This window comes from Diabrotica virgifera, chromosome 5, assembly GCF_917563875.1.
Source record: "Diabrotica virgifera virgifera chromosome 5, PGI_DIABVI_V3a".
In the NCBI taxonomy this organism is placed as follows: domain Eukaryota; kingdom Metazoa; phylum Arthropoda; class Insecta; order Coleoptera; family Chrysomelidae; genus Diabrotica; species Diabrotica virgifera.
In genome coordinates, this window is record NC_065447.1 from 255,230,042 (window position 1) to 255,246,310 (window position 16,269).

Here is a 16,269-nt window from a genome sequence, read left to right on the forward strand (position 1 = left end):
TAAAAACTATTTTTACCCAGTACTTACTTTAAAAATATTTGACGTATTCTTATCACACTTGGCAGAAAGTGTGGCTACCATACACCCTATTAAATTGTGATAAATAAACGTTTCTAGCTACTACCAGAGGCGCACAACAGGGGATAGTGAATGGCTGACCCTTCCCAAATTCTACGCCACTGGTGGAATTACTATTTTAGCGCAATTTTTCGATTCTCCAATACTTTCTACGTATATTTAAAAACTATTCGTACCCAGTACTTTAAACCTATTTGACGTATCCTTATCATACGTGGTAGGCAGTGTAGGTACTGTACGCCCTACTAAATTATGTTAAATAATTGTTTCTGACTACTACCAGAGGCGTACCACTGGGGAAATTGACTAGTTGACCCTTCACAAATTCTACGCCACTGACGGAATAGCTATTTTAGTGTAACTTTTAGATTTTTCAATACTTTTTATGTAAATAATTTACTCTTCATTCGATACGATAAAATCATTAATTTGCGAGATATTTGAAGTTAAAAATGAAGCGACACAATACATTAGTCAAAATAACTGTGCCATTTGATATTTAACTTCAAATATCTAAGTATATTTAACTATTTACATAGAAAGTATTGGAGAATCGAAAAATTGCGCTAAAATAGTAATTCCTCCAGTGGCGTAGAATTTGCGAAGGGTCAACCATTCACTATCCCCTGTCGTACTGCTCTGATAGTAGCCAGAAACGTTTATTTATCACAATTTAATAGGGTGTATAGTAGCCACACTTTCTGCCAAGTATGATAAGGACACGTCAAATAGTTTTAAAGTACTGGGTAAAAATAGTTTTTAAACTAAATAAAACACCCTCTAACTCAGTATGGAGCCATATTTTATTCAAGTGATTTGGGTTAAATCTTAACATTTTGAGGTCTAGAATCTACAACCTTTGAAGTAGAGTGTACAAGAATTCATCTGTACTCAGTAGATATATCTTAAAAACACCCTGTAATTATCTACAATAATTACTTTCAGTTATTTATGTCATCATAACAATATTACAACCTTCATTCGATTATATAAATATTGTTAGCCCAGATCACGATTCAACTAATAATTGCAGAGTCAATTATAAACACTTTTCATGGTCGATGCTGAATAGGCATTTCTAAAAATATAAACAGTAAAACTATAACAAGGGAATTCATAATATTATATTAGACATTCGTCATTCTATTTTGGTGATCAGACGTAATATTTCCACATTAAAGATAGTGTCTCTTTCTACACGAGATGTTCTTTGGGTGCGGTGCTACCAGCTTATACTAATGCGAGTGTAAATAAACCAACTCAACAAGTAAGCGTATCAATTATTCCACCCCTCGGATAAGGGATAACCACCCTCACCGGGAGAAGATAGCCTTAGTGCCCAGGGCTGTCATATGGCGATCCAGAACCAGGGAAGAACTCAGGACTGGTAAACAGGACAGGTATGAAGAAACACGTCAATGTTCAGGCACCTAGACCACCTTAGACAACAGTGTGGTATATGTAAAATGGATGGAGACATCAGGCCGACGCGGAGCTGAAAATGGAATAGTATGGAGATGGAACATCGTGGGACAATGGAAAATGGACAATGCTATGGAACGTGCAGCGAGGACTTGTGATACGAACAAAGACGCGTAAAAGTGGTAAGTCCATATTAGCTATTTTTATGGTATTTCCTGATTAATATAAAGTATAAAGTATAAACATTATGTGCTACCTTAATTACATTAATATATGTTTCAAGTTTACCTATTTTTACTTAATTATTCTATTCTATTACCAATATTTATCAATATAAAAAGATTTTTTTACCCTCATATTAAGTTATTATAGGACGCAATGATACAATTTTATATGATTTTTACATATTTATCAACGTATACCTTATCATTGCTGACTTTTATTCATTTATTATTTGACTACTGATTTTTAGTACATTTTTGCAATTTTTTATGATCTTAATATTTGCTATCGTAAATATACCTATCAAAATAAATATACGATATAACAAATATACGCTATATGCATAATACATTTAAATTATTATTCTAACTACTTATTTACAAGGGTTAATATAACGTTATTTATTTTTGAATTTTTATTACTACTGCAATTTTTACATATTTTTACCATATATTGACGTATTATTTTATCTCTATATTTTTTTACTATATATCTATATACTACATATCTATATACACCGTAAGACTATCGAATTTATATTTTCGCTAAGAAGTGCAGAAGCTGAAAAAAAGAAAAAACATTATGTATAAATGAGTAGCAACAAAGTTACGTGGGAAGATTTTGTCAAAATAGTTGAGGAAATTGCACAAGAAATAGACAGGCAGAGCAGAAGAGTCTTAAAGAAAAAAGTTCCGAAATCTAAGGACATAAAGGAAGAAGTAACGACACAGCTAATTAAAGCTTATAACAAGTTCACACAATTGACTAGGAAAAACTGGGAAGCACTTTCGGACAAACAAAGGGAATCGTGCAACAAATATTTTGGAAAAATCAGAGACAAAGTTATACGCTCATTTCAAGCAGTAAATGTAAGAACAGTGGTTCCAAATTCAATACATCAACCAATCGACGAGGAAGTTGAAGAGGAACAAAGCGACGAGGAAGCAGAAGAAGGAAAAAGCGACGAGGAAGTAGAAGAAGAAATAATTAACGACGAAATAAAAGAGGAAAAAGGTGACATAAAACAAGATATAACAATATTAAACATGGCTTTGACAATCAATGAATTTTTGAATATCGCAAGCAAGATATTGCCCAACGAGTTCGATGGAAGCGCAGGGAAATTACAACCATTTTTAGACGCATTAGAACTACTTGGAAAATTGGCAGAAGGTCATGAAGACACAGCTGTAACGCTAATAAAAACGCGACTCACCAATAAGGCTAGGAACCTAATAACCACAGAAGATACAATTCCACGGATAGCTGAAGCACTAAAGAAAGAATTAAAAGGTGATAATCCGAAGAATTTAATAGCCAAATTAGCAAAAAAAAAGGCAAGGGCATAGAGATGCAGCAGTGTACGCATCTGAAGTGGAAGAGTTAGCAGAACAATTAAAAGTAGCATACATAGCGGAAGGAATGCCACTTGACTTAGCAAAGAAATATACGACGGAAGCAGTAGTAACAACAATGAAACGAAACGCTAATGCAGAGAAAGCTAAGATAATACTGGAAGCAGGTAACTTTACATCACCGCAGGAAGTAGTATCTAAATTTTTGTCGATCGATACGACTGAAGAAAATGCACAAGGAAGAGTCTTAAATTATAGGACAAACTACGAGAATAGGAGAGGACAGCAGCAATACAGAAGAGGATACCATAACAAATATGACAGAGGAAGAAGAAATAACTTCGGACAACGGAACGAAGGAGAAGCAACGGACAATCAACGAAATTATTCGAACAGAGGATACAGACAATTTAACAATCAAACATACAGAGGAAACCAGAGAGGCGGACGTAACAGGAACGTAAGGTTACTAGAAATAGAGGACAGTCAAGAAGAGCAAGAAAACCAGCAGTTGGGGTTTTGAATGAACAAGAAGTTGGAAGCACACAGGCAGAAATAAAATATAACATTTACAACTTCGATCTAAACCTAACGAACTTTGTACGAATGAAAACAGGAATTCTTGAAAAAACAAGCACTTTTATCATAGACACAGGAGCTGACATTTCAATACTAAAATGTTCACAAGATTTTATGAAGGAACAGGTGAAACCAAACACAAAGGCGAAAATAAAAGGAGTCACTAAAGGAGAGTTGCAAACAATGGGAGAAGTTGAGACAACACTCGAAGTAAAAGGAACTCGATTCGAACACATCTTTCAATTGGTAGAACCTAACTTTCCAATTCCAACAGACGGAATCATTGGGAGAGACTTTATTTCTAACTTTCAATGTATACTAGATTACGCAAACCTTAAAATGCACATTAAAGAGGACAACGATTGTTACATTAGTACGAAAATTCTGGATAATATAGACAATGACACCATAATAATACCGCCTAGATGTGAAATTTACAGAATCGTAAAAATTTTTCAAACGTTAAAGAAAGACAGGATAGTGGAACAGCAAGAAATACAACCAGGAATATTCATAGCAAGAGCAATTATTTCAAGTAATAATCCTTACATCAAAATTTTGAACACAACGTACGAAACAGTAAATGTAGACGCAAGCACAATCAGGACGTTGGATATTAAACTATTCAATATATATAGGCTAGTCAACGACAGCAAAGACAGAAAAAAAGAATTACGAGAATCACTGAAATTAGACATACCAGAATACATACGAGACAACTTAGTATCGTTATGCGAGGAATATTCGGACATATTCGCCCTAAGGCATGATATGTTAACCTGTAACAATTTCTACGAACAAAAACTAAGAGTTAAAGACCAAACTCCGGTATATATCAAGAATTATAGGACACCTCATGCGCAAACAGAGGAATTAAATCGACAAGTACAAAACCTAAGAGACCAAGGAATCATAGAACCATCTACATCCGAGTACAACAGTCCAGTAGTACTGGTACCGAAAAAAGCTATAGATGGAGGAAAAGCATGGAGATTATGCATAGATTTTAGACAACTGAACAAGAAGATAGTTACAGACAAATTTCCATTACCAAGAATAGATTCGATATTAGATCAACTAGGAAGAGCAAAATGGTTTTCAGTTATAGACTTAATGTCAGGCTTTCACCAGATACCATTAGAAAAATCATCGAGAAAATACACATCGTTCAGCACAGAAAATGGAGCATTTCAATTTACCAGATTACCTTTTGGATTAAATGTAAGCCCAAATAGCTTTTCAAGAATGATGTCAATAGCATTTTCAAGATTAACACCAGACAAAGCATTTCTTTACATGGACGATATCGTAGTAATTGGAATATCCGAAAAACATCACTTAGACAACCTGAAAAAGACATTTGAGACATGTCGAAAATTCAATTTGAAACTTAACCCAGGAAAATGTCAATTCTTTAGAAGGGAAGTAACATATTTAGGACATGATCTTTCTCAAGAGGGAGTATCACCAGACAAAGCGAAGTATGCAGTAATTGAACAATATCCGACACCTCAGACAGCGGAAGAAACAAAGAGATTTGTAGCATTTTGCAACTATTACAGACGTTTTATTAAAAATTTTGCGGAAATATGCAGACCACTCAACAAATTATCGAGGAAAGGAGTAGAATTTTCGTGGACCGAGGAGTGCGAAAAAGCATTCAAAAAGCTTAAAGCATCTCTGACGAAACCACCAATTTTAAAATATCCTGATTTCAACAAACAGTTTATCTTAACAACAGACGCATCCAATGAGAGTTGTTCAGCAATCCTAAGTCAAGATTATAACGGAATTGACCTACCTATAGCATATGCATCAAGAAGTTTTAGTAAAGGAGAATGTAATAAACCTATAATCGTTAAGGAATTACTAGCGATTCATTGGGGAATTAATTATTTTAAATGTTATCTATATGGAGCACCAACATTCAAAGTAAAAACAGACCATAAACCTTTGACACACCTATTTGCAATGAAAGAACCAACCTCAAAACTCACGAGGATCAGATTAGACCTAGAAGAATATGACTTCGAAATAGAGTATATAACAGGGAAAAGTAACTACGCAGACAGCCTTTCAAGAATAACATTGCATCAACTAAAAAACCTATACATAGACAACGCCCATATACTAGCTACAACAAGAGCTCAAGCAAAAGAACAGGAGAAAGAAGCAAGACAAACAAAGGCTGAAAGTGAACTCGCACTACAGCCAGAAGCCACCAAACAGACAGTAAGGAAGGTACTAAATAATTTAGAGGCGCATAGACTACCAATTTTGTCCTTTGGAGCAGAACTAATCTCACCAAGACTGAGCATTAGGGCCAAAAACAAAATAAAATGCAGCAAAAGCATAGCCACAGGATTGAATCATTTCGATTTAAACCAAGCGTTGGTACAGCTTGATAAGCTGGCGGTAGAGAATGCAGTACGTAAAGTAAAAATATACGTAAATGATATTATTTTTAAAATGTGCACAATTGATGAATTTATTAAAGAAGGAAATAAAAAATTGAAGAATATAGAAATATACATATGTGAAGTACCAGAAACAATAAAAGATGACAAAGAAAAACACAGATTAATAGAAGAATACCATAATCACCCGATGTTCGGAGGACACGTAGGGAATAACAGACTAATTAAGAAGCTAAAGGCAAGATTCCGATGGAAAAATTTGGAAAAAGACGTAAGAAAATACGTAAAACAATGCCACAAATGTCAAATTAACAAACCGAAAAGAACACATGTCGAAGAGTTCGTGATATCGGACACATCTTCCAAACCATGGGACATAGTATACATAGATACAATAGGTCCATTCACGAGAAGTAATGAAGGTAATAAATACTGTATCACAATGTTGTGCGAACTGACAAAATACGCGGTCAGCATACCAGTGTGCAATAAAGAAGCAGAGACAATAGCAAGAGGAATCTTTGATCATTTCATACCAACATACGGACTCATGAAGCAAATAAGAACAGACCAAGGCACAGAGTATAAGAACGAAGTAATGCAGGAATTAACAAAGCTATTAAAAATAGAACACAACTTTTCAACGGCATACCACCCACAGTCCATTGGAAGTTGTGAAAAACTACACAGAACGTTGAACGAGTACGTAAGAGCATTCATAGACGAAGACAGAGAAAATTGGGATGTGTGTTGCAGAATGTTCACATACTGCTACAATACAACCCCTAACGCGTATCATGGATACACACCGTTCGAACTGTTATATGGCAGGAAGGTTAACCTACCGGAAGACCTTACACAGGAGATTCAACCATGTTACAATATAGATGCCTACTACAATGAGTTACGATACAAACTACAAAGCGCACACGAGAGAGCCAGAACCTTCTTATTAAAACACAAAAAAGAGCGGCAAGAAAAGAATAAGCTCACAGCAACACCACAACACTTTAAAATAGGAGACCTAGTCCTTGTAAAAAGGGAAGAGAATGGTAAGTTTGATAGTCTTTATGTAGGTCCTTTCACGATAACAGAAGTAAATAACGTTAATTGTAAAATCAGACTAGAAAACAATAAAATCAAGGAAATACATAAGAATAGATTATATGCTTACAATCCGAAAACACAGTGAGTGACAAGTGTTACGAAACAATGTTGTTAAACGAACATTTTATATTATTTATGTATTTGCTTAGGCTTAGGAAGTTTGTATATAAAATAAATTTTTTGTATTGATTACAACACAGTATGGGTTGGTAGCACGACTTGCAAATTTCCCTCCCCGTAGTCGGAAAATTCCTAAAAAGGGAAGGTGTACAAGAATTCATCTGTACTCAGTAGATATATCTTAAAAACACCCTGTAATTATCTACAATAATTACTTTCAGTTATTTATGTCATCATAACAATATTACAACCTTCATTCGATTATATAAATATTGTTAGCCCAGATCACGATTCAACTAATAATTGCAGAGTCAATTATAAACACTTTTCATGGTCGATGCTGAATAGGCATTTCTAAAAATATAAACAGTAAAACTATAACAAGGGAATTCATAATATTATATTAGACATTCGTCATTCTATTTTGGTGATCAGACGTAATATTTCCACATTAAAGATAGTGTCTCTTTCTACACGAGATGTTCTTTGGGTGCGGTGCTACCAGCTTATACTAATGCGAGTGTAAATAAACCAACTCAACAAGTAAGCGTATCAATTATTCCACCCCTCGGATAAGGGATAACCACCCTCACCGGGAGAAGATAGCCTTAGTGCCCAGGGCTGTCATAAGAGGGTAAGAAAAATCCATGCAGAAGATGGAGAAAAATTGGATCATTTGATATCATTGGATATCATTTAGTTTTTAGTATAATATAGATTACAAGTTATTTTGACAATGTGAATATACGTTTGTGTACTAAATCTGCTACATTAATTAACAACCAACACTCCAACAATTAAAATAATTTATGTAGAACAAGTTCGTGAAGCTGCTACACCCGCAGCGTTGTATCATCCTTGTCGTTGCGAGATCTTGATTATAATTGGTACAAGGTGCACTAACGATGACGTTCCTTAATTAGTCATAACTTCTATATAAATCGATGGTTTGATAATTCGACAGTGAGGTTCACGGTGATACCAACAGGTACTAATTCCATAGAATTAATTTGTTTATTATAGAATTCTTTGATCAAAATTAATTAAGGCAAACATTTATTTAAAATTTAACACAAATTCGCCGTGTAGTTATTAGCTTTATATCTTTCTTCTTAAGCTAATAAAACAATATTGGGACATTAACACAAATAGCAAGTATAGGAACCTGAAATGGGCTGTTCACTTCTATTTCGGGGTCAAGAGTGGACTACTTTTTAAAGGGTTGGAATAGCCACGGTGAGTATACCTATAGTATAGTCCAAGTAATGAAGCTTAAAATAGGACAAAACCTCGCAATTTTTACAGAATGGATCGATTTGCTTGAAAATTTGAGAATAAGTACTGGATAGTCCAAGGATCAAAATCTATATGATGCCGAAAGGCTCTTTTACCATGGGGGTGGTTGCCACCCCATCTCGGGGGTGGACATTTTTTATTATATTTTGACCACAAAAGTTGGTAAAAACATTCATTCTGAGCAAAAAAGGTTCTATACTTTTTTTGATAAAATTAATAGTATTCGATTTATTCGCTATCGAAAGTGTTAGTTTTATATCGAAAAAATCAATGTTTTTAATAAGTTTTCTGCTAATAACTCCAAAAGTTTTCGTTTTATCAAAACAACTTTCCTTAACAAAAATGTACCTTTTGAAAAAATAAACAAAATCATTTTTTTAATTTTCTGTAAGACCAATAGTAATCGAGCTATACTTTATTATTATATGTTAGCTCTTCTTCGTCAAATGCAAAATATTATAGTTTCAAAGTCAAAAGTTTATTTATGTATTGTTAATGGTGTTTGCGCCAATATGAATATATATTTCATTTATTTTAATTCGGGAACGTCTTGGCAACACAGTTCTAAGTAAGCATAATCTTCTGTCCTTTATGTTAAGTCAGTCAGTCGTTAACAGACATACAGTCGGAACGTATAGTACACTTTGACAATTTTAATTTGATTTTGTGTGTGTTTTCCGTGAGACAAATTGACGATACCAGACAACATATTTTCGGTAAGTTCCCTTCTTTTATCCCATCCTTCATTTTCCTTAATGCCACCGAAAATAGTGCTTCAACATTTAACAACACGAAGAAAATCTAAGAAAATCTCGGTAAGTTATTATTATTAAATTTTTTCCATTTGGTTTGCTAAAAGCCAAAACATAATTGGTCAATTTCGAGCTTGGATATTCAGCGTAGGTTTACAGTTTGCTTTGCTTAGTTTTGTATTATTAAATAATAATATTCTTATTTAGAAACAAATTGTTCGGTAAAATTTAATGTCGGCACGTATCGGAAAAAAAAACTCTGTGATAACTTTTTGCTGATTTTTGTATTTGTATCGTTTTTGTTTCTCGGAACAACTTGGGCTTCGGTCGTGAAAGAAGTTAGGTTTTTATATATTTGCGGTGTTGTCAAACGTGAATATTTTTCGACTCAATCGGTTACGGAAAAATTCGGATGTATGAATAAAAATTATTTTGTAAACAAATACTAAATTTGATTCACGGTTCTAAACAAAATAAAGAGTTTGCATAATAACTGCCCGGAAGGCTTGTTTTTTAACAAATCTCTATAATTAATTAATTTTATTCAAAATTTATACTCGGACCTGGTTTGTTATATGCTACAGTTTTCTTAAAGTAGACTTTGTTTTTTTTCTGATTTTGCGGATTGATTTCAGTAACAATGACTACTTACGAAAGGCAATTTAAAATATTAACGGCTAAAAAAGAAACGCTTTATACAATCATTCAGACTTTATATGACTTATCGAAAAACTTAACTACGGATAACACCATTAAAAAATTCACAAACTTGTATCAGTCGATGGATTCGACAAGGACAGAAATTCTCAAAATTTTGGATGAAATCAACGCAGTCGGGTTTGACGTTGATGAAAACTATAAACCAGATTTTCAGGTGATGTCTGTTATTAACGAAATGTGTTGTGAAGCAAGGGCGGCTTATACAAAATTAAAACCAAGCACCAATATTGTAAATCCAACTTTACAGCAAAGTACACAACAACAGTGTAATGTACACAGTCTTTTGCCAAAAATCACTATTCCAGATTTCCACGGGGAAACAAAGGAATGGGAAACTTTTTATTCGATTTACAAACCATTGGTACACGATAATTTCCAGCTGACGGATGCAGATAAGGCTCGGCTTTTGGTTTCACATTTAAAGGGATCGGCCCTTAGTATTTGTGCGGGAATAGCTACTTCTGGGGATAATTATGACACGTTATGGAAAGCACTTTTAGAAAAATATCATAATAAAAGGTTGTTAGCAAACACTTATTTACAACAAATTTTTAATTTTAAATCCTTGCAATCGGAATCTGAAAAAAATCTAAACAGTTTTTTAGAAATCTTTGACGCCTCGGTTAATGCCTTAAAAAAGTTGGATGTCCCGGATTTAACGGATTTTATTTTACTTTATCATGCACTCTCAAAACTGGACAGGGAAACGGTAAAATCTTTTGAAAATCACATGCGCGGAACGGTTATTCCTACTTACACGGATTTAATTAAATTTGTTAAGGATCAAACAAAAATTTTGCATAATAGTGACTCACAAGAGGCTAGCTCCGGTGGCTATCATAAAAATAAAAATTCGAAATCATTTTTTGTAAGCCAGCATGAGAATAAAAACAATAACAGAATGCCTTTTTGTGTTTTATGTAAAAAATCGTCACATTTTTTGGGTAGGTGTGATAAATTTAAGGCTATGAATCCTACACAAAGGTACGATTTGGTAAAAAATAATAATTTATGCTTTCTGTGTTTTTCCCAGTCACATGGTGTAAGACAGTGCTTAAAAAGACCGTGTGCCCAGTGTGCCAAGAATCATCATTTTCTTTTATGCGCAGGAAAACCGGAAATAAGGGGCGCGAAAGAAAATAATCAAAATAATCAACCAAATTCTGGTGTCGGTATTCCAGAAACGGGTTCCAATAACCACAATTCGGGTTCAGTTAATTGTGCGTTTCAAAATTCTAGTTTTTTGAGTAGAAATCAGGAAAAAACGGTTCTATTAGCAACGGTAACGGTATGTGTGTTAAATAGTCCTTTACAAAATGCAACGGCGCGGTTTATTTTGGACAACGGTAGTCAGTGTAATCTTTTGACCACGGAATGTTGTAAAAAACTAGGTCTTAGATATACAAAAATTAATTCTTCGGTACAAGGTTTGGGACAAAACTCTCAGTCGGTAAGGGGAGTAACAGACATTATTATCGCTTCGCGTTTTGATCAGACTAAAAAATACGATGTTCAAGCTTTAGTTATTGATCATATTACAGATAAATTGCCAAAAACGAAATTAAATTTGCAAACTTTATCGGAATTTAAAAATTTACAATTAGCGGACGATAAGTTTTTTGAACCTAAATCAATCGATGGCATAATCGGTGCGCAGTTTTTTCCTATTCTTTTCGGCGGTAATCGGATTTTGAGTTCTTCAGGTTTAGGGGCGGCTTTAGAAACAACGTTCGGGTATGTTATTATGGGTCAGGTGGATACGGAATATTCCACTCCCATAAATTTGCTCACTTTAAGGGAAGAAACATCGATTGAACAAATTTTGACAAAATTTTGGGAATTAGAGCAGGTTCCAAAACGGGAAATTCCGGATTTAGACGCTATAGAATGTGAAAATATTTATAAAACCACGGTTTCCAGGGATATATCGGGCCGGTTTACTGTTGCATTACCTTTTAAAAGTTCACCAAAAAATTTGGGAAATTCAAGGGTTTCGGCGGAAAATCGGTTAAAAACCTTGGAAAAACGGTTAACAAAATCGGACAGCTTGCGTGCGGATTACAATAAAATTATGCAGGATTTTTTGGATCAAGGATACTTAAAATTATTGGAAAAAGAAGATTGTGACTTATCCTATTATATTAGTCATCACCCTGTAATAAAATTAGAGAGTTTAAGCACACCTATACGTATCGTATTGGATGCATCTTGCCCTTCAGACAGTGATGTCTCCTTGAATGATTTATTGCATAGCGGGCCTAAACTGCAGGCGGACATATGTACTTTATTAATAAATTTTCGGCTTTTTCCAGTAGCATTGAGTTCGGATTTAAAAAAGATGTTTTTACAAATAAAATTAGTACAAGATCACTGGCGGTTTCAAAGAATATTATGGAGATTTGATCCAAACGAGGAAATAAAAACGTATGAATTTACGGTGGTTGCGTTCGGTTTAAGGTCGTCACCTTTTTTAGCGCTACGGACGGTTCAGCAATTGATAAATGAAGATGGCAAAGATTATCCTTTAGCTAAAAAATATATTTCTTCGGGGCTATATATGGATGATTTTTTAACGAGTGTTCCGGACGAAATTGAAGCTAAAGAATTATATAATCAATCGGTAAAGCTCTTCAAAGGTGGTTGTTTTGACTTAGTTAAATGGTCGACTAATTTGGACAATTTGTTATCAGAAATTCCGCTGGAAAAACGTTTACAAAATTCGGTTACATTTAAATCGGAGACTAAAGTTTTAGGGATGCAATGGGATCCGCAGAGGGATGTTTTGAACTATAGGTTAACCACCCCCGATAAAAATTGTACAAAACGTAAGATTTTATCTCTTACTGCAAAATGTTATGATCCCATTGGTCTGATTGCTCCATTTATTTTGCATTTAAAGTTAATGATCAGGGAGTTATGGCAACTAAAATTGGGTTGGGATGACTCACCCCCGGATACGATTAAAAAATCATGGGAAAAGGTATGCAATGAATGGCAAGATTTTTCAAAATTTGAGGTCCCTAGACATGTAGGAGCCATGAGGGATGTTCCGATTATGATTTTGGGGTTTGCGGATGCAAGTCAAGACGGTTACGGTGGGGTAGTTTATTTAAGGGTTGTAAATTCTAGCGGTGAAGTGAGTGTGAGACTGGTTGCTGCAAAATCGAGATGTGCACCTTTAAAAAAGACCATGACCATTCCGAAGCTAGAATTATGCGCGGCTTTGTTGTTATCATCTTTGCTGAAATTAATATTTGAAAATTATAGCAAACTTACTCATATTTCACAACTAGTTGCGTATTCTGATTCGACCACGGTGGTGAGTTGGTTAACTTCGGCAAATACCAAAGATATTTTTGTAGCTAATCGAGTGCAGCAAATTAAAGAAAACCTTCCTAATATTTCATGGCAACATATTGAAGGTAAAAATAATCCCGCGGACTGCTTGTCAAGAGGTTGACACCCTCACAATTAATAAATCATGAACTTTGGTTACAAGGTCCTAGTTGGATAAAATTACGGGAATCGGACTGGCCTTCTTCAATATTAGAATCGGATATTTCGGAGGTTAAGGTTTTGGTTATTGAGGAGGAGAAGCAAGGTGAAAAAATTCATCCCTTACTTGAATTGGTTGAACGTCATTCTAGCTGCCATAAAATTTTACGGATTACGGTTCGGGTTTTAATGTTGTTAAAATTAATTCCTGTGCAAAAATTAATTACGGCTACTGCGCTAAGAACAGCAGAATGTTATTTAATTCAGTTAATTCAGTTAAAACATTTTGAAACTGAAATAAAAATGATAAAAGAAAACAAACAATGTAAAACACAGCTTAAGAAATTACGGCCATTTTTACAAGACGGTTTACTTATGGTGGGGGGACGACTTAATAATTCATCCCTTAGTTTTTCGGGAAAACATCCACTAATTTTACCGGGAAAAGAAACGTTAGTTGAACGGATTGTTGATTTTTATCATATAATTTATATGCATACGGGGGCATATTTGCTTGAAGCTTTATTGCGTCAAAAGTATTGGATTCTTGGGGCAAGAAATCTTATAAGAAATCGGGTTTTTAAATGCAATCGTTGTTTTAGAAATAAACCGAAAATTTTGACACCGCTCATGGCAGATTTACCGGTATCGAGGGTTACTGCTACTAAACCCTTTTTACACGTAGGGGTTGACTATTTTGGGCCAATAAATATTACATTAGGTAAAAAACGTAATGCGGCGGTTCATAAATCGTATTGTTTATTAGCGGTTTGTTTAAGCACAAAAGCGGTTCATTTAGAATTGGTGAGTTCTTTAAGCACACCACATTTTATGCAAGCATTTAAAAGACTTTTAGCAAGAAGGGGCCCATGCAAGGTTTTGTATTCTGATCAGGGATCATCTTTTGTTTGTGCGAAAACGGTTTTAAGTGAAATTAATCGGTTTGCTAGTTCGGAAGAATATCAAAATGCACTGTTATGTGAATTAAATTTGAACGGTGTGGAATGGAAATTTATAAGTCCACAAAGTCCGAGTCACGGGGGTCTTTGGGAAAGTAATGTAAAGAGCGCTAAGTCGCATCTCTATAAGGTCATAGGGGATCAGTTGTTAACATATGAAGAGTTAAATACTCTATTAATTCAAATAGAGGCAATCTTAAATTCGAGACCTCTTTGTCGTCGACCAACTGATTCATCTCAAATATCGGTATTAACTCCATCACATTTTTTAAATTTAACACCGTTAGGAAGTTTGCCGGCCGACGATTTAACAGATTTAAATATAAACCGGTTAGATAGGTTCCAGTTAATCGATCGAATGGTGCAAGATTTCTGGAAAAGGTGGCGTTTGGAATATTTGACTACCTTACAAACTAGAGAAAAATGGAATATAGATTTGCCTAATGTTAAAATCGGAACGGTTGTTATTTTAAAGGTAGACAATGTACCTACACTTTGTTGGCCGTTGGCCATTGTTACTGAGGTTCATCCGGGTAAAGACGGAGTTGTTAGAAATGTTACTGTAAAAACTTCGAAAGGGACATTTACACGACCAGTTTTAAAGTTATGCCCTCTTCCGAATCAATAAATTTACAGTAATATCTTTTGTATATAGTTATAGGTATTTTTCATTAGAATTTATTTATTTTTTTTCGATTATTTTTTTTTGAGTTACGGTAATTAACTCTGAAAATTTTGGTATATTAATTTATGCCTGGTCCTTTGAGTATTTATTTGGAACTAGTTTTTTTTATTGTGTTTTCGGCACAAATTGCATACAGATTTGGCTGAAAAATGGGTTTTTCAGGGCGGGGGCTATGTTTGCGCCAATATGAATATATATTTCATTTATTTTAATTCGGGAACGTCTTGGCAACACAGTTCTAAGTAAGCATAATCTTCTGTCCTTTATGTTAAGTCAGTCAGTCGTTAACAGACATATAGTCGGAACGTATAGTACACTTTGACAATTTTAATTTGATTTTGTGTGTGTTTTCCGTGAGACAAATTGACGATACCAGACAACATATTTTCGGTAAGTTCCCTTCTTTTATCCCATCCTTCATTTTCCTTAATGCCACCGAAAATAGTGCTTCAACATTTAACAACACGAAGAAAATCTAAGAAAATCTCGGTAAGTTATTATTATTAAATTTTTTCCATTTGGTTTGCTAAAAGCCAAAACAAATGGGTTCTAGAAGTTTGACCGCCTTAGAATGATTAGTTTAAAAAAATGGAGTTAAAAGCGAATATCGAATTTTTTTAGTTTGGAAAAAAGTGGCCTTTTCTTCAGAATAGAAAGATTAGCATCAGAGATACGAAGGAATAATTCAATATGAAATTGTAGCTTATTTAATTCCCAAGAACCTGGTTTGCAAAAATTTTTTCTACGGCAAAAATTAAGTGAGTTATTGACAATTAAAACTTGTAATAACATGCAAAAACCACCTTTACCAACCCTTTCAAAGTAACCTCTTTCTGCGACTGAGGATTTTAAAAAGATCTATTATTTAGGTGCTTATATTACATCTTGTAAAATCCTACAAAATTATTTTTTACCAAACTTTCTAATATAAAAGAGAAATCTAATTGGAAGCATAATAATGTAAGTTAGCTGTCTTTTTAGTCATTGGCCTTATTCGTTCTTCTTTTTTTATGTATTAGTAATAGATTCTAGAAGTTTGACACTGGCTTAGAATGATTAGTT

At 34.2% G+C, this 16,269-nt stretch overlaps 2 protein-coding genes across 7 annotated transcripts in view; both read left to right on the forward strand.

Moving 5' to 3' along the window:
- The window catches only part of LOC114326119 (cadherin-87A), a 1,008,603-nt gene that overhangs the window by 44,302 nt on the left and 948,032 nt on the right, over nt 1-16,269 (forward strand). The window lies entirely within an intron of this gene.
- LOC126885608 (uncharacterized) overlaps nt 9,989-16,269 on the forward strand; it is a 126,240-nt gene continuing 119,959 nt past the window's right edge. Inside the window, exons 1-3 of the mRNA XM_050652212.1 lie at nt 9,989-10,587; nt 11,017-12,347; nt 12,543-13,387. Of these exons, the coding sequence (XP_050508169.1) occupies nt 9,989-10,587; nt 11,017-12,347; nt 12,543-13,387 (2,775 nt within the window). The remainder of the gene's footprint in view (nt 10,588-11,016; nt 12,348-12,542; nt 13,388-16,269) is intronic.